At 41.7% G+C, this 18304-nt stretch overlaps 1 protein-coding gene across 3 annotated transcripts in view; it reads right to left on the bottom strand.

Moving 5' to 3' along the window:
* Positions 1-18304, bottom strand: part of upf1 (UPF1 RNA helicase and ATPase) — a 51230-nt gene that overhangs the window by 8652 nt on the left and 24274 nt on the right. Inside the window, exons 4-16 of one of the 3 annotated variants that reach the window (XM_033047004.1) lie at positions 15944-16111; positions 14126-14306; positions 13470-13631; positions 12767-12851; positions 11752-11850; positions 9491-9602; positions 8059-8218; positions 6884-7002; positions 3972-4136; positions 2890-3004; positions 2385-2528; positions 1653-1866; positions 317-434 (exon numbers count right to left, since the gene is read on the bottom strand). In XM_033047004.1, coding sequence (XP_032902895.1) covers positions 317-434; positions 1653-1866; positions 2385-2528; positions 2890-3004; positions 3972-4136; positions 6884-7002; positions 8059-8218; positions 9491-9602; positions 11752-11850; positions 12767-12851; positions 13470-13631; positions 14126-14306; positions 15944-16111 — 1842 coding nt within the window. Of the gene's footprint in view, positions 1-316; positions 435-1652; positions 1867-2384; positions 2529-2889; positions 3005-3971; positions 4137-6883; positions 7003-8058; positions 8219-9490; positions 9603-11742; positions 11851-12766; positions 12852-13469; positions 13632-14125; positions 14307-15943; positions 16112-18304 lie in introns of all 3 variants that reach the window. The other 2 variants (XM_033047003.1, XM_033047006.1) reach the window with 2 other exon arrangements.

Raw genomic sequence — 18304 nt, 5'->3', positions numbered from 1 at the left:
TGAGTCTGACTGGAGCAATCTGAAGATGGATTCCAATCCAAAATGTCATCTATCCATGTCCTCCACAGATGCTACCTGACCTGCCGAGGTACTTCAGCACTGTGTACATAACATTTCAGCATCTGCAGGTCCTTGTGTTTGCAGCTGGATATATGTATGTACAATGCACAAATTAATCCTGTGCTTTGCCACCATAATAGTGAATGCATCAGACACACAGAATTGAAGTATTTAAATGAAAACATACATTTTCATGTTAAAAAATGATTGAAGGGGAAGGTCTGTTTTGGTAAAGATTTATCAACTCCACACTCACCTATTAAGGTAGGAGGTGCCTGAACTGGCAATTTCCTCCTGGCCTTGTGTCACGTAGAAAAACATTGGTTTGTCCGGCTGTGGCCACTGGAAGTCAAAACCTTTCTTAATGCGATCCGCTGTGAACCAAAAATAAACCATCAGAGCAACAATGTTATAGATCCTACACAATGGGCTCCTTCCTATCTGTACATCTGACAAGCATCCATTATATCTCCACATTCATTCAGTGCAATTTTTTTTCTTTTGAGTTTCTTTTATACACTACCACGAGGCAATAGATGCAACCTTTTGGATGTCCAGGGGAATTATTTGGATCCAATCTACCCACTAAACCTGTTGACTATACTGTCAATAGGGAATGGGTTAGTGACAACTATAAAAAAAACTAGGACTTATGCCCCTGGCCCACTTAGGAAACCTGAACGGAAACCTCTGGAGACTTTGCGCCCCACCCAAGGTTTCCGTGCGGTTCCCGGAGGTTGCAGGTAGTGGAAGCAGGTAGGGAGACCGACAATAAACCTCCGGGAACCGCATGGAAACCTTGGGTGGGGCACAAAGTCCCCAGAGGTTTCCGTTCAGGTTTCCTAAGTGGGACGGGGGCCTTAGACTAACACTTTACTTTAGAGATACAGCGTGGAAACAGGCCCTTCAGCTCACCGAGTCCGCATCAACCAACAACCGCCCCGTACACTAACTGTCCTACACACTAGGGACAATTGTTACAAAAGCCAATTAACATACGTGACTTTGGAGTGCAGGAGGAAACCAGAGTTCCCGGAGGAAACCCATGCTGTCATAGGGAAAACGTACAAACTCCGTAGACAGCCCTAACACAATAACTTGGCAGTGATAGAAGCTGGGTTTCATTTTGAACCAGTGGTGCGACACACACTCTCACACTGAGGCTGTGCTTCAATTATTTTGATGCACTGCTGTATTTATGGCCAACCCGTTTTAGTTCATGGAATTAAGTTTGTTTTACCAGATCACAGGCATACTTCACTATTTATAATGATAGAGCAAAAAATCATCACATTTTTTAAATAACCTGTTAGAAATGTAAAATCAGTATTTTTTATTTTATTTTTTTTAAAAGAGGCACAGTTCCATTAAGTGATACTCCCAGGGACCAATGTACCAGCTCTCCCCCCACCACCCCTCCAAATAAAACCAATCATTCAAGGCAACAGGCACACTCTGTTTGTCAGCATGCTTCCCAATGAAAATGCCACGTTAAAGTAAAAGCAATATGAATCCTAGCTGTGCTGACAGATCACAGGGTCCAGCAAAAAGGATGATTCATGTAGCATTTTGGAAACCTCCAATATTTTTACCTGCAGTTACACCGTTTTGCAGGGAGCCTTCGTAGAAAATGTTGGATGGGAAGGCACTGAGGGCTGGGTGCATCCGGTACTGGACCTGCAGACGTATCGGTCGAATCCCCAGGACGACCAGACGCTCAAACAGAGACTGAGACAGACCAGCTTTCGCAGCTTTCTTGCACATGACCACGGGACCCAGTTGGCAATGGTCGCCGACCAGGATCAGCTGTGAAGAAAAAAAAAAATCAGCTCAAATTGCAGCCAGTCACCAGTGCACTCAAGTTCGTGGTCATCCCCCCAGTGAGGAGAACAAGTCACCTAAGGTAGACAAAAGTGCTGGAGAAACTCAGCGGGTGCAGCAGCATCTATGGAGCGAAGGAAATAGGCAACGTTTTGGGCCCGGCCCGAAACGTTGCCTATTTCCTTCGCTCCATAGATGCTGCTGCACGCGCTGAGTTTCTCCAGCACTTTTGTCTACCTTCGATTTTCCAGCATCTGCAGTTCCTTCTTAAGAACAAGTCACCTTCCTTGGGATTGGTTTGAGATTGGCCGTTTTACTTAAACAATAGCTTGTTGATTTATTCTAATATAGCACAGCAGTGACGCAGCAGTAGAGTTGCTGCCTTACAGTGCAGTCAGGATCAAGCCCGGGTATCCGACACTAAGGCAGCAATTCCACTGCTGCACCAAACATTCTACTTTTTTTGCTGCCACTATTTTCCACAAAGCTGCGCATTGAAGTACCTGTTTTGCTCCCAGGACCACTGGGACCATGCACTCTGGCTCTGTGGCCTGGGTGCTCTCATCGATCAGAATGGAACGAAACTGCATCTTAGCCAAACGAGGGTCACCAGCTCCGACACAGGTGCAGCAGATGACATCTGCGTTCTATAAAAGAACAGAGCAGCAGTTTAAAAAGGCAAAGAGTCAGAGGTTTCAAGCACCAGTCAAGCTACTGCAAGGCAAATTAAAAGTACAAACTCTAAAGCAAAGGCATTTGGCATTAGTCTTTGCCGCTCCTCCCAGAGCAGGGACATCCATCCATTGGAGTCCACCTCAACACCCTACTGTCATCCACAAGATCCTCATTGACCGTCTCCCCAAATAATAACCTTCACTAACATTTGGCATAATACTTGCCAGTACCATTTTCAAAGCAGATATGCAAGCAGGTGATCTTTGGGAACCATGAAGCATATGATTTAATGTAATGGAAGGCAGAGTTGAGAGAAATTGATGAGGTTCTTACCATCAGCAGCTCTCGCTCGGCTGTCCGTTTAAGGGCACGGTAGCGCTTTTCATCTGCAGATGACAACTCGCCAGTCTCATCCTTCAGCTGCTGCAGCTTCTGCAATTCAGGCATGCTGGGGAGCAGAGCAAATGGATATTACATGCTGTCAATGCATTGCTAACCACAGCAAGAACGACATGCACAAGCCAGAGAGGCGAGCCACTTTCCAAGTTCCAAGCATAAAACGCTGATGCACATGGGGAAGCTGTTTAGCTATTTGAGTTACCGAGGGCCTCGGAGGAGCAGATAACTATGCCATCCTTCTATTCTTACAGAAACCAGGATCACTTGTTTTCCAGAATAGCATTCCTCACTGCAACAAATGATGTTGCTTTAGACCATGTGCCTAAACTCACTTAATCTGAGTACTAGAACTTAAACCATGCAGGTCAGGAATGAACAGTTCTAAACAATTTTTAAACATTACACAGTGCTCTCGGAACTTATTATCACCAAGCAAACTGGCGCCGTACTGGGCAAAGAAAGGACTGAGACATTTCAAATATCGTCTTAAAGCTACACCAGTTGAAGTAACTGGAGAGACAACGGATTTTCAGAGTGTGAACACAAACCAGCCATTTACTAACTGGCTTTGGTTACCAGCTATAGCAGTCTATTGTTTGAGCTTTGAAATGAAAGGAATAATATATTGGGATCCCATGTGGCTTTTGTGCATTCAGCATTCACAAAACAGTACACTAAAGCATGCCCAAGAGTAGAAAATATGATCAAAGAGTTATTAGCGTTCAGCCATGAATTAATCTCAATACAAATATCACTTGATTAAAACCAGCTGTAAACAGTAAAAGTGCCTGTCAATGACATCTGCAATCCACAAACTAGTTGGCCACGTACAATTCACAAACCAAAGGATGAAAATACTTTACTTGCGATGTATTCTGGAGCACAGACGTATAAAGGCAGACTGCACAATTAGCAAGTGCTGTCCACCCAGGGTACTTCATCTCACATTACAAGACAGCAACGATCTCAACACACAGAACAGTTTACAGAACCGGCAAGCAACAGTTGCTTCTCACCTGTCCATGTTACGGATCTGGTTGTGTAAAGCCAAGAACGAGACTGGTGAATCAATGGCCTCGCGACTCTTGGCGCACAGCCGCACCACCTTCAGACCTGTGTGGTGGATCTTCTCGGTCAACTGGTCTACCGCGATGTTACTTGGAGCACACACCAGAACAGGGCTACGAGAAAAGAGAAGCGCGTTAAAGCCCTGCAGCACTAGGTCAACCAGCTGTATCTACAGCATTAGTGCATCTAGGAAGAAATTCAAGCCACACTAATTGAATAAAAACTTAAATGACAACACTAAACCCAGTTTCCTCAAGTAAAATATGTCCATGGCAACATTAGATGCTTTCATGAGCAATTTAATCCTTTTTGTCAGCTGAAGTTTTTATATATTTATATTCAAGTTTTAGAACCTGACCAATTGTCGTTGGGAAGAACATGGATCACAATTCTTAACTGCATGAGCAAAGCACGATAAATAGTGAAAGCAATACACAAGTGTGAAAACAGGGAAGATTAAGGAAGTTTGGCACGCCTCCACAACTCTTACCAAATCCTACCGATACACCATAGAAAGCATCCTATCGGGATGCATCACAGCTTGGTTTGGCAACAGCTCTACCCTGTGAAGGAGTTCCCAGTCCATCACACAGACCAGTCTCTCCACCATCAATTCATGCTGTCTTGGGAAAGGAGCCCACACAATCAAAGACCGTTTTCACCTGTTCATTCCCGTTTCTCTTCTCTCCAGTTGGGTAGAAGGTACAAAGGCTTGAAAGCACGCACAGACTACTATACTGAACTCCAATAAACTAGGGTGCGTCCCCATCTTCAACTTAGCCCACTGTGACTTTGAACCTCTTGTCTGCCATTGTAATGCTATAATGCTGCAACACTATATTCTGCACTCGGATATTTTTCCTTTTTGCACTCGTGTATGACTTGACAGCACTCATGTATAGGTGCTTTGACTGGCATAGCATGCACAAAGTTCTTCACTTTATCTTGGTACATATAACAATAATAAACCAACACCAATATCACAAGTGCAAACAAAATGACAATGTCAAACCCGGCTCCTTGTGCAACTGTGAATTTCATTGCACCACTATTGATGGTTGTGGCTATCCTAACCTCAGAAATTGCCTCCCAAAGTGTCTCTGGTTCTCTATCTCTTTTTCTGTAAGACATCCAAAGCTTATGTTCACACATTCTATTAACAGTCAAATTACTTGAGCAGAGTTGAGCGGGTCAGGAGTCAAGAGTATTTTATTGTCATATGTCCCATATAGAACAATTAAATTCTTACTTGCTGCAGCACAACAGAATATGTAATCATAACAAAAACTCAGAAAAAATACAAACAATAACAGTCCAATAATAATAATAATAGTCTAGTGTAGTTCATAGCTTATGAGGTTGTAGTGTTTCATATCCTGATGGCAGTAGGGAGAAGCTGCTCCTGAACCTGGACGTTACAGTTCTCAGGCTTCTGTACCTTCTTCCCGATGGCAATGGTGAGATGAATGTGTGGCCAGGATGGTGTGGGTCTTTGATGATGTTGGCTGCCTTTAGGAGGCAGTGACTATGATAGATCCCTTCGATGATGGAGAGATCAGAGCCGGTGATGGCCTGGGAAGTATTTACAACTTTTTTGCAGTCTTTTCCGCTCCTGGACGTTCAAGTTGCCGAACCAGGCCACGATGCAACCAGTCACTATGCTCTCTACTGTGCACCTGTAGAAGTTCATGAGAATCCTCTTTGACATACCAAATCTCTGTAATCTTCTCAGGAAGTAGAGGGGCTGATGTGCTTTCTTTATGATTGGTGTGCTGGGTCCAGGAAAGATGGTCGGAAATATGCACGCCCAGGAATTTGAAGTTTGACTCTCTCCACCATCGTCCCATTGATGTAAATAGGATTGTGGGTCCTCAACCTTCCTCTTCCAAAGTCCACAATCAGTTCTTTGGTTTTGCTAATATTGTGAGCCGGGTTGTTGTGCTGGCACCATGTGGTCAGTTGGTCGATCTCACTTCTATACTCCGGCTCATCACCATCTGCAATTCGTCCCACAACGGTGGTGTCGTCGGCAAACTTGAAAATGGAGTTCGCACTATGTCCGACTACACAATCATGAGTATAGAATGAGTAGAGCGGAGGGGGGGGGGGGGGGGGGGGGGAAGAGAGTTGATGGTACATGGGAACAATCTATCTTTTGTTTAATAAAACACACAAGGGTGGCATAGTGGTGCAACTGGTAGACCCACTGCCTAACAGCGCCAGAGATCCGGGTTTGATCCTGACTTTGGATGCTCTGTGTAGAATTTGCATGTTCTCCCTGCGCGAGTTTCCTCTGGGTCTCCGGTTTCATCCCACATCCTAAAGACATGTGTGTTTGTAGGTTAATTATCCTCTAAATCGCTACTGGCACCTAGGGAATGAATGAGAAAGTGGGACAGCATAGAACCCGTGTAAATAGATGACCAATGGTCGCCTTGGACCTGGTGGGCCAAAGGGCCTGTTTCCATGCTGTGTCTTTAAACAAACTGAACATTCAAATAACCCACAATTTACATAGCTCAGTCCAGCAAGTGCAAGGGTTTGGGGAGGGAAATTGAATTAATTTCTAGATTACATAATCAGAAATCAGGATCCAATCTGCATTCTGGAACTGTTCTGCAGCAGCACTACCTGTTCTACAACTGCAGTGGGTGAGAGTGAAGAGAGGATGATCTATCAAATGCCACAAATGTTGAGGAAGATAAAGTACAGTCAAGAATAGACAAATCTTTAGTCATCTCCACGTGGTGATTAGCACAGAACCTAAACCTGTCTTGACTAAATTGGAAACTATATATACTGTATCACAATTCCCCCCCTCCCCCCCCCCCCAAAGTTGCCAAAAGCATGAACTACTTACCCATTGCCCTGTCTGGCCAAGTGGTAGACTATAGTAGCAGAGGTGACAGTTTTGCCAGTTCCAGGTGGGCCTTGAATCAGACTGAGTGGACGCTGGAGAACAGTCTTTACAGCATAGACCTGTTGGAAAGTTTAAAAAGCGTCTCAGAGATCATCTTTCATCAGTCATGTTGTAGCTTTGCCTAGTGCAACTCACTGCACTACTTGCACTCCACTTTCAGCACATAAGCTGCCACAATTCAAACAGCAGCATTTAGTTTGTAGTTACAAAGTGTTTCACAGTTCATTTGAGCAGAATTTCAGGTGTTGCAGTATTTATATATGATTAAAAGCATCAAACAATGTTCTGTTGTAACCAGAGTTTAAATGGATTTAAACATTCATACAGCCAGACATATGCCACTGCAGTGAGTCACTCATTGCAAAACTGCACTGCTCTTTATAAAGGCCAGACTCTCATACAAGAAAATTAAAAAGATAAAACCAGCAATGAGGAGCAGATTGGAAAACTGCTGAATTCACACTGTCTCGCTGTCACCAGCCACATGATCTCGTGTCATTGCCTGCTCCTGTTGCTCAAGTTTCAATAGGCACACATTGATGCTTAAACTGATCAGAAATCAGAGAGTTTGCACTACTGTACAAACATATACCAGGTATTGAAAGGTTACAGGCAGACACGAAGCAGGTATCCACTCCTCCCAGTAATAAAATTAAATGACAGGAGGTGAACATTGCCCGATGGTGACTGGCAGCTTGTTTTATTGTGCACACACAGAATAAAAACATACGTTTGATTTCCTTTGTATTTGCCTCAATCCCACCTGCCAGTCATGGCAAAATGGGGCGATTTCTCTTTTATTCTGGAACTTTCTGCAAGTGTAAAGGAGGCTGCACCATGAGATTTAAGAATATTGGATAGCTGGCATTGCAATACAATGACAATGCACGTGCAGCATGTTTATGACGGACGGGTTATGGAACTGCTTTTCATTTCCAGCTGAGCGTGAAACTGGCCCTAGCAGCGTACCGTACACTTTACAATCAGACCACGTTAACATATGGGATCTGCAACAAGTCCGATCGAGAGCAGCAATTATATACAAGTTTCCTTTAATGAGAAGGAATTAACAAGTCAAATGCACTGTTAAAAGAAAAAGTACTCCAGGTGCCTACCTGTGAGTGATTGAGGTCCGGCAGACCATGAGCAGTGAAGCGTTTGGGCAGCTGGCATTTAATAATTACATCTTCCACTTCGTGGCCAAGCAACTTGTGGTAAATGTAGCCAGACACAGAGGTCTCATCCACTGCAAAGGTTTTCAGTGCACTCTGCATTCTATAATGGGCAAAAAGCAAATGATTATTTAGTTAACTGTACAAAGCAGGTGACAACACGACTTCTCATTCATCACATCACAACAGCACGCTCACCTTCACAGGGAAGGGCATTAAGTCCAAATGTTGCAACATCACAGTGACCCTGTATAAGACAGTGACGGGACCAATCTTGGAGTACTGTATGCGGTTCTGTTCAGCCAGCAATAGGAAGGATGTCAATAAGTTGGAAAGGGTGCAGACAAGAATTCACAAGGATGTTACCTGGGCTTATGGTTGAGTTATAAGGAGGTTGGATAGCTGTGACATTTTCATTTGGAGCATAGGTAGATGAAGGGTGACCTAATTGAAATGTACAATATCACAACTGACATGGATAAAGTGAACACAGTCTTTTTTCCAGAGCAGAAGATTCTAAAACAAGACGGCAAAGGCTTAAAGGGGAGATATTTAAAAGGTACCTCAGGGGCAAATTTTTAATCCAGTGGGTAGTTTGTATCTGATTAAGGGGATGCCAGAAAAGGTATGCATCATTTTCTAATTACTAATTAGTCACCGAAGATTTAATAAAATAGACATTACAGAGAAATTAAGAGCAAACAAAAAGACCGTCCAATTTATCATGTCCATGTCAAACATCTCAAAGACAGATCTTGTAAAGAATCGCAAACCAAAACGCAGGTAGAGTTTGGTTTCTGTGGGGCTATTGTTGGATTAATTTGTAGCATTTGTTTCTGAAGCCAGAACATTCGACACTTCAGCAGATGACATCCTTCGGTGCTGTTAAAATTCTTTGATTCTTTTGCACAATGAGATACTGCATCTTGAACAGTGAACTCTCATTACCATACAATAAAAATGCTCACACCACAAAGTACAATGTGCCCACTTCAAAGTATATCTTCAAATGTTGCCTCCAACAGATTAACATTTTTACATTTGCACCACTGGGATCAAGTGCAACAATACCAGCTGCTAACTCCATTACACAAAGCAGAACTCGGTTTCACGGGCAGCATGCCCACAGCTAAAGGCTATCCTGATCCAGTATCTTTTGATTCTTGCATCGTCTTTCACTGTACAGCCCATTTAGTTTTTAAAAGAAAAAAAGTTTACAGTTCTCTACAAAAATCAAACCATTGGTTAAAATATCCATCACACCAATTTTACCACTGCAACTGCCTGGAATAATTTGTGACACCATACACGTACTTGTTACAAGTGATGGAGTGGGCTCGGTTTAAGGGCAAATGCAAGTAAACTGGCAACTTACCTATCAAATGAAGTTGATTTCCAGACAAAATCCACTTGGAAGTTGTGAGTAACTTCAACGGGAGCTCCAACGCTGCTGCGGAGCTCAATTGCGATCTCATCCCCATAATCTGCATTGGTAAGTTAGAGACAATTCACAGCCTGACATGGTCAGGCCAAATAATATCACCCTCGTACAGCCTGCAGCTGTTCTCCCATTTTGAAATGACCTAAATCGCACAACTTAGAAGTGCATATTCATGGAATTGTTTGACAGAAGTATGGGAACCCGAAAGCAAATGAATCAGAAATAAGCAGCACAAAATGTAATAGTGACTTTTGGAATCAGGTGCAACGGGGTGAAAACTAAATGATAATGGAATGCGATTACTTGTTAATGAACTAAAAAGGCAGTCACACACCGGAAGAGTTGTAGTCCAGGTATTACTGAAACAAAATTAATGCAGCATAAAAATACAAGTCTAAATTGTAACAGGGGTTTCGGACCAGACAGAGTGGAATAAAAACGTGATGGGGTCTCAAGTGGTTAAGAAAGTTAGCGACAAAGGATCAAATGCTATAACGATAAGCCAATAAGGTTGCATTGGTTCAAATGAGGGGCACACCGCTGGGAGCATATTATTGGCTCTGAAACAAGAGATAGTAAATATGAAGGAACATCTGACTGATGCTAAAGTGTAGCAGTAAAGGTAAAGGGATTTCAGCTACTCTGACATTAAAAATACAGATGTAAAATTCATAAAATACAGATGAGGGCATTACTGGACAAAACTTAGCAATTGAAGCTTGGCAGGTGGTATCGACAGGTTACTTTAGTGTCATGATCATAATTTACTTGTATCATTTAAAAACGGCTACGGGCAGGACAAAAGGGATAAACCAGACAATCGCAGGTCAATTAGTCCAAAAATAGGCAGCAATTAGTCAAGGTGTCTATATGGATGTCAGGGAATTTCACACCCGACTAACTTGAATGAATTATTTCAGATGGAGACAAGGAATATCAAAAAAGTAGTGTGTTGGATTCAGTGAGTTAGTAAGGCATTTCGTGAAAAAAGGTGAAATTGCTTAGAAGTTTAAAAATAAACCATGGGATCAAAAGGAAAGCAGCAACTTTGAGACAAAATCGGAAGTTGGGGAACTGGGGTTCCTTGGGAGTGAGTGCTAGGTGCATTGCATTTTGAATCGGTATCAAACCACCGAGCCACAGGAGGGGGGGTACCTTGTGCAGTTTTAGTAAAAGAAATGCAAGTTTACCATTGTTAGCAGGACAATAGAAGATGTGGAAAAATTGGACTTTTTTTTCAATTGTTTCCAGCAATCAATGAAAAATGTCAGGAATCAAGTCATTAAATGTTGTGACTTTTAAGACCGAGAACAAACATTTGAATTTACTTTTCCTTATAAAAGACAGAGGACAGTTGGAGAGAATGCAACAAATACATCAATACAACAAATTGTTCAGTAAGAAAATAAGCGATCTGGAAATGGGTATTAGGTTAAAAAGTTATCAATGATCAACTCTTAGATAAGAGGCATAGGCAGGCACGTTGTGTTGCAATTTCAATTGAAACTTGGGATAAAAAGGACCTCAAGAGTAACTGAATCTATCCCCACTGTGCCTTGCAGCCAAATTTGTAGATGCCAGCAAGCCTTTCACAATCAACAGACATCCCAAAATATAGCCAATGAAGTAGTGCTTAAAAGTTTGATGTGTAATGTAAGACATTGCAGCAGCCAAATTGTGCAACAAGGTGTCAAAAACAGTGACATATTATACTTTGATCTGTTTTACGGATATTAGTTTAGAAAACAAGGGAGAATACCACAGTTCTTAATTCCGGAAATGGCACTGCACAGAACGAAGATATTGGAGTTGTCCACATTTGACTTCTTTGAAGATTTGCTTATCCCTTTTCACATCCTCGTACCACAATTCTGATTCTGCTTCTCCCCGTCCCCTCCTGTCCAAAGGGCTTGTCAGACTGCGTAGATGTATTTATCTGACTTCCTACATTATTGAATACCACATTCGGTGAACAAATCTTGAAAGCACCACAGGACTTTTAGTCCACGAGATTTTGACAGAGATAAGCACGTCTCATCTAAAAGTTGACACATCTGATAATATAGCACTGATAAGAGCAGTGCTGGATTGAGACAGATATTAGAGGCAATCCTTATCATTCATATATAAACAATATCGCGGAGACTTCAGCTCTACAACAACCATAGGTTAAATTTGTAAGATACAAAGGATACTGTCCGGGACTTTAATCACGTGTCCAATTCCTTTCCACAGAGGTGCAAGGTCACCTTTGTAGCGCAAACAAATCTCATCTCCTTGCATGAGCCGCATGTCTGAAGAATAAGAGTGATGGGTGTTAGATGCTCATAGTACACAAGAGTGCAGCACACCACTAAAATTCATTTGCAGCATTTGCTGGCTGCTCTAACTGATCCACTTTTAGACGTCTGTTTAAAAGCGGCTAAAATGACTGCAAATTATCCCCAACCTTAAAAAAAAATGTTGATAAGGCGTTGATCTAGACACCCTCAAGCACATTCCCACAAGTTGTGTGGGAATCCAAAATTAGTTTGAATAATTGCCCAACCACAGAAGCATACTACTCTTAAAATCTAGATTTCTAACAAGGAAATCGGGACAAAGAGGAAGCCAACTAAATATTGTTCTCCATCTTAACCAAGACTCATATTTCCTTCGCTCCATAGATGCTGCTGCACCTGCTGAGTTTCTCCAGCTTTTTTGTGTGCCTTCGATTTTCCAGCATCTGCAGTTCCTTCTTAAACAAGAAAAGTATAGATTGATAGATTCTTGTTTGTTCTTTGTTGTTCCACTACTGGATCATAGATGACAATAATCTATAGTGTTAAGAATTGTTAATTTCCCACATTGTCATAAAGTTTTATCTTAACAGATACAGATGTCCAATTCTGTAAATCTGTAAGCTTCAAAATATCCAGATTGACCAATTTATAGGAACACCTGGCTTGGGTATTACTAGCTTATCAAGAGCAAATGGCTGCCCACATACGAGTATTGCCGCTACAATGCAAGGGTTACAACACCCCTGTAGCCAATGTTGCACAACATCCGGCATTTCCCATTTTCCTCACTACTCCCTGGCATATACAGAAGTTTTGCCTGTTTGACACTAGAGCCCCCTACAAAAGATGCAATGAATTCAAAATACAAATGCTTACAGTGGCCAGTTCCTATTTATCTGAAAGTACCAATACTAATCAGGTCACTTACCAGAATCAGTTTTGGGTAGGGTAAAGTATGCAATCCTTTTCTTGTTTAGACCCAAGTCCCATCTGACTGTGATGTTGTCTTGAGTCTGAAGTCAGAAACATAACTGAACTCACTTAAAAATTCAAAGAGTGAGGTAATTGTGCTAATGATGAGAAGATCACTTCATTTGAAATAAATAAAAAGGGAAACTATGAGCCACACATTCAAATACATCTGGAAATATATAAATCCACTAACGTTTATAGTGAATGCAGCAGAAAATGTTGTCGCTTTTGTCAAAGAACATTTGGAGTGCAGGTACCATTTTGATAAATACACACTACACAATTTCCCAGACTTTATGTCTACAGTTAAGTGGAATGGTCTAAGCAGTTTTGCAGCAGCACACAATTTTTATCCTCATGTCCTCAGGCCAGCAATTCCATAAATATTGGTGGTGTACCTGCCCATGCCACTCTAATGATGCATGTACAGCGATCTGTTATAATAAAACCATTGCTTCCTTGCCAAGCTAGATTAGTAGTCAGCAAAAAGCAAATCAGAGTCCCACCAGCTTAAGTGATCCTTTGACAATGTATACTTAGTACCAGAGAGACAGCCCCTTTCAGTTACTAGCGATAGGGCTGAAATTAATAATGCTGATAGTACAGAAAATATGTAAAAAGACTGCCTCTTTTAGGCAGAGATTTCTGCTGTACAATACCTGTGATTCTTTCAACTTTTTGTCATAATCAGCCTCCAGCTTGACCAGTGGCCCAAAGATGTTCTGGTATTGATAAGCATCTTCATACCGGAGGAGGACATGCTGGGGTTCCTCATCTACTCCAGGTTTCTCCAAATCCTCAAGGGTAGCAGATGGATTATCCTAAACACAGATATCCCATTATACAAACATTGAAAGGTGTAGTCAGTGTTTAAAGCATCACCCATGCTATTTTATAGATTCTGGTGTGACAATTTCTAACCAAACTGGAACTTCCAAAGACAAACTAAAGTCATAGTCGATGCTTTGGGTAAATGGATACAAATACATATTACAGTGCAGGGAAACTATACCCAATGCCTATTATATCTCTCCATCCTGAAATGAATTGGATATTTTTCTTGTAGATTTCAATGACATATTAATAATCCCTATGCCCACCCAGACACTGATTCTGGACTACACCCCCTAGCTTGTATCAGTGTCTAATGCATTGTTGAAATGGAATTGAACATTCTTTCCTAATTTGTGCACTAAAGACCAGATGCATGTCCAATTAACCTTTCATCTTGATGTACTCTTTCCAATTATTACGTTATTTTTTGACTGCCAGACTGGCGTTCATTGTACCAAATGCCACGTTACACACTGTCTACCTTCCAGAGTTCCTCCAGCTTGTTGATCTGCTGCGCTGTGATCTGACGGGCTCGCAGTTGCTCCTGCTCTGAAGGAATCTTCACTAGCCAGGACAGAAAGCAACGATCCTGGATTAATGGCTGCCACTGTGAACTGTCCCAGTTGATGTCCTTCAGGCTGCTCTGACTAGCACACGGTTGCCTGTAGATGGAAAGCAAATGAGTACAACATTTAACAATATTGTTTCTGCTCTTTTCCCAAGGCACTGAACAATGAGAACAAAATTTAAGACAATTCTTCAGGAAACGGTTAGCTGAAGCAAAACAGAGTTCAATCATGGCAAGCCAAGTAATTTACTACACCCTAATTTGTCTCATTATTTTGGTGAGTGCGTTTCGACAAACATTAAGACTGCATCATTCCTTAACTATTGCTTCAATAGCTCTTTTTGTGCAAATTAGTTCAATTAAAGCATCTCCCAGTACCACAGCAACTTCAAAGCTCCACAGGAAACAAATAGCTTGGGTACTCAACACCACATTATTTTCTGGGCTTCATGTTATTATACAAATTAAAGCACAAGTTCCTAATTATAATTTTAGTTTACAAATGTGAAAAATAACCTTACATCTTGGGTGTTGGGAAATGAGATATTCTCAATACTCAAAGTGCAAGGTTATGTGTTTGCATTTCCACCTCCTACCAGTTATAACTCAATTTCCACCACAAACAGAAATACATTTGGAGCCCGCTCATAAAGGAGTAATGATAGACAAGGCCAAACCCGAGTCATGGATCACATTACCATTAAATCTGGTGGTGGGAGGAGGGGTACTTTCAGTCACAGGCTCATTAGTTAGACTACATGCAGGCTCAGAGTCACCTTATGCAATCATCTCCTTGCACTTGCAAGTGTTGCAGAGACAAATATTGCAGAGAAAAATATTCTTAACTTGACAAAGCAGCAATCCCAAACATTTTGGGAAATACGGAAAGAAGACCAATAGAATTGACTGGTGTTAAAAGTGTGATTCAGATAGAATTGACTAAAGGATCACTCCAAGTTGTGAATTTTGAGGTGCCCCAAGGCCAGAGTGCAAGCATTAATGGGGCAAAGGGGAGGAGTGCTGGTGGTTATAGACAATAGGTGCAGGATTAGGCCATTCGGCCCTTCGAGCCAGCACCACCATTCAATGTGATCATGGCTGATCATCCCCAATCAATAACCCCGTTCCTGCCTTCTTCCCATATCCCCTGACTCTGCTAGCTTTAAGAGCCCTATCTAGCTCTCTTTGAAAGTATCCAGAGAACCCTCCACCACCCTCCAAGGCAGAGAATTCCAGACTCACAACTCTGTAATGTAAAGAGATTATGGACAAGGAAGGGATTTTAAATGAAATGTGGGGAATGTTGAGCCATAAATCGCGAGTAGATGGGACAGCGTCAAATTGATGCAAGATTTGAACAACGTTTAAAATAAGACAAGCAAAAAGTGTAGGAGGAACTCAGTGGGTCAGGCAAAATCTGTGGAGGAAATGAACAGAAGATGTTTCGGGTTGGTCCCTTCCTCAAACGTCTGTGGAAGACAGGAAACTTGACCAACTTTAGAGCAGATAGATAATGTAACTGTTTTAATGTCAAATGAATGAAGGCAAGGCATTCGACAAAATGCCAAGTGCAGGAAATAGACAGGCTGTACAAAGAGGACAACATATTTAAAGCACAGAATTACATTGTATTGTAATTATTTTTTCTGATAGTTAAATGTTCAGAGTAGAATCACAATTAAGTCTGAGCAATTTTATCAGCTTTTTTGTATCCTCAGCCCACTCGCTCACCTGCACAGTAGCACCACCACAGAGTCAGCCTTGGCAGGAATAAAACCAAGGAGAAACACATTCCTGCAGCCACAGTTGTAGCACTCCAGCACAGTCTCTCCCAGTGGTCCATCTTTATGCAGAGTCACCTCCTTGCACTTGGCTCTCACCAGATGGTTTACAATATGGCTGCAACACAAGAATGATAGAATGAAACCAAAAAGGCAGTTATAAAACTTCAGAATTTAAAGGCAAATGTTTCCAAGCTGATCAAAGTGTTTCTTAATATAATAAATAAAATTTTAAAAAAAGAATTGGAAGACCTAGACAAAAAAAGACTAATTCAGAGCAACTTTCACAACTTCAACAATCTCAAGGGCCTATGGTTATAGCGCAACCATTCTACAAACAAAGGTGTCAGTAAACCACCTCTGCTCATCTTCCAAATGTGGTATGGGATTAGTTACAAGAGGATGGGTTTCTTTCAATTCTTTCATTGAAAGCTGGCACTCCAGCATACAGCTGTATCCAAGTATGACACAGAAGTGTCACAGAAGGTTATGCTTTCAAATCTTGGGTGGGAGCATTATCAGTGCAACAATGGCCCAGAAGAAGGAAGGAATAACTATTGAGCTCCACCAAGTCTTGTTCCACCATTCAATATGATGGTACTTTAACCTTGGTGCCTCTAACCTACACCAACGCTATCTTCCTTAATATTCAACATACACAAATATTATTTTATGTGCATTGCATCATGAACAACGTTTAGAAGATTCACTGAAGCCTCGTCTCAAAGAGTTTGTTGAACACAATCGTTGTGATAGAGAATGAATTCAGTGAATCTTGCAATGCTATCAGTATCCCACTGCAGCAAGCTTGGCTGCTGCATGGCACGTCAGAGAATAAAATAAACATAATTTTCTTATATTGTTCGATGAGTGCAAATTTACTCCAAGAATAAAGGTAACCACTTAGTACAATTCTCCTCCTCCACTCTTATTAGTCACTGCTCTGACAGCTTACATTCCCCTCACCATCTGCCACAAAATAGTTATCATCCAACATGGAGAAGCAACGCAGCAATATAATAGGTGACCTATAACAGATTAACCCTTAAATGCTGGAATCTCCATTTCATGGCAGTCACAATGCTGGATGAAAATATTAAATAAAGGATTAGCTTGTCTGAACATTGAAATCAGTCCAATTAAAATGTGGCAAGAACCTTATTCCTTATGCCCCTGTCCCACTTAGGAAACTTGAACGGAAACCTCTGGAGACCTTGCGCCCCCACCCAAGGTTTCCGTGAGGTTCCCGGAGGTTTTTGTCACTCTCCCTAATGGTCGAAAGTGGTTTCCGCATAGTCTTGCTTCTTCTATGTTCCAGCGATTATTTCAAAAAATTCAAAACCGGCCTCGACTAAAAATAGGTTGCCTTTTTAAAAACCGGTAATTTTTTTGTCGAAGCCGGTTGCGATGCTAGTTGAAGCTGGTTACCGGAGGTTGCAGGTAGTGGAAGGTAAGACCTTTTTTTCCACCCAGTTTTATTCCACCAGGGAGGTCTTACCTTCCTCTACCTGCAACCTCCGGTAACCACCTTCAACTAGCATCGCAACCGGTTTCGACTAAAAAAAAAAATCACCGATTTTTAAAACGGCAACCTATTTTTAGTCGAGGACGGTTTTGAATTTTTTGAAATAATCGCCGGAACATAGAAGAAGCTCGACTACGCGGAAACCACTTTCGACCATTAGGGAGAGTGACAAAAACCTCCGGGAACCTCACGGAAACCTTGGGTGGGGCGCAAGGTCTCCAGAGGTTTCCGTTCAGGTTTCCTAAGTGGGACAGGGGCTTTATAAATAAAAAGAGAACAGGAAAGAGAAGAGAAAAGAGAACCTTATAATAAAAAGAGAACTAGAATTGCAAGTTTTAAAAGTCAAACTCAAGTTGCAAACAGTGCATTGTTAACATGTGACATGTGATTACAGTTTATCACAGCAAGATAAACACCCAACAAGCTCAAGTGATAACAGAGGGATCATTAGTTGTTCGTAGTTATTAAGTCCAGGGAAATTTAGTTGGTACAAAGTCCAGCTAAATGAGAGTATCTATCGACATACTTTATCATAAATTCTGCTTTTCACTGTTAGACAACGTGTTGTGAAATGTTAGACAACAATCAGTCTACATGGGTGCCTAATCTAGCTTTAGTGGTTTGGATCTCCCACTGCACAATTCCCCAATCCCTCAGGACCATGTATATCAAGCTAAGCAAGGATTCATAGTTGAAAGGATCACCTCTCCAATGCTTAGTTAGCCTAAATTTTAGTTCACAAGGCCAGAGTTCAAACCACACAATTGGAGTCAAGAGTGCAGCCTA

The sequence above is a fragment of the Amblyraja radiata genome, chromosome 29 (genome assembly GCF_010909765.2).
Source record: "Amblyraja radiata isolate CabotCenter1 chromosome 29, sAmbRad1.1.pri, whole genome shotgun sequence".
Lineage (NCBI taxonomy): Eukaryota > Metazoa > Chordata > Chondrichthyes > Rajiformes > Rajidae > Amblyraja > Amblyraja radiata.
The sequence above is the reverse complement of the archived record's forward strand: the minus strand, read 5'-3'. Positions and strand labels throughout refer to the sequence as shown.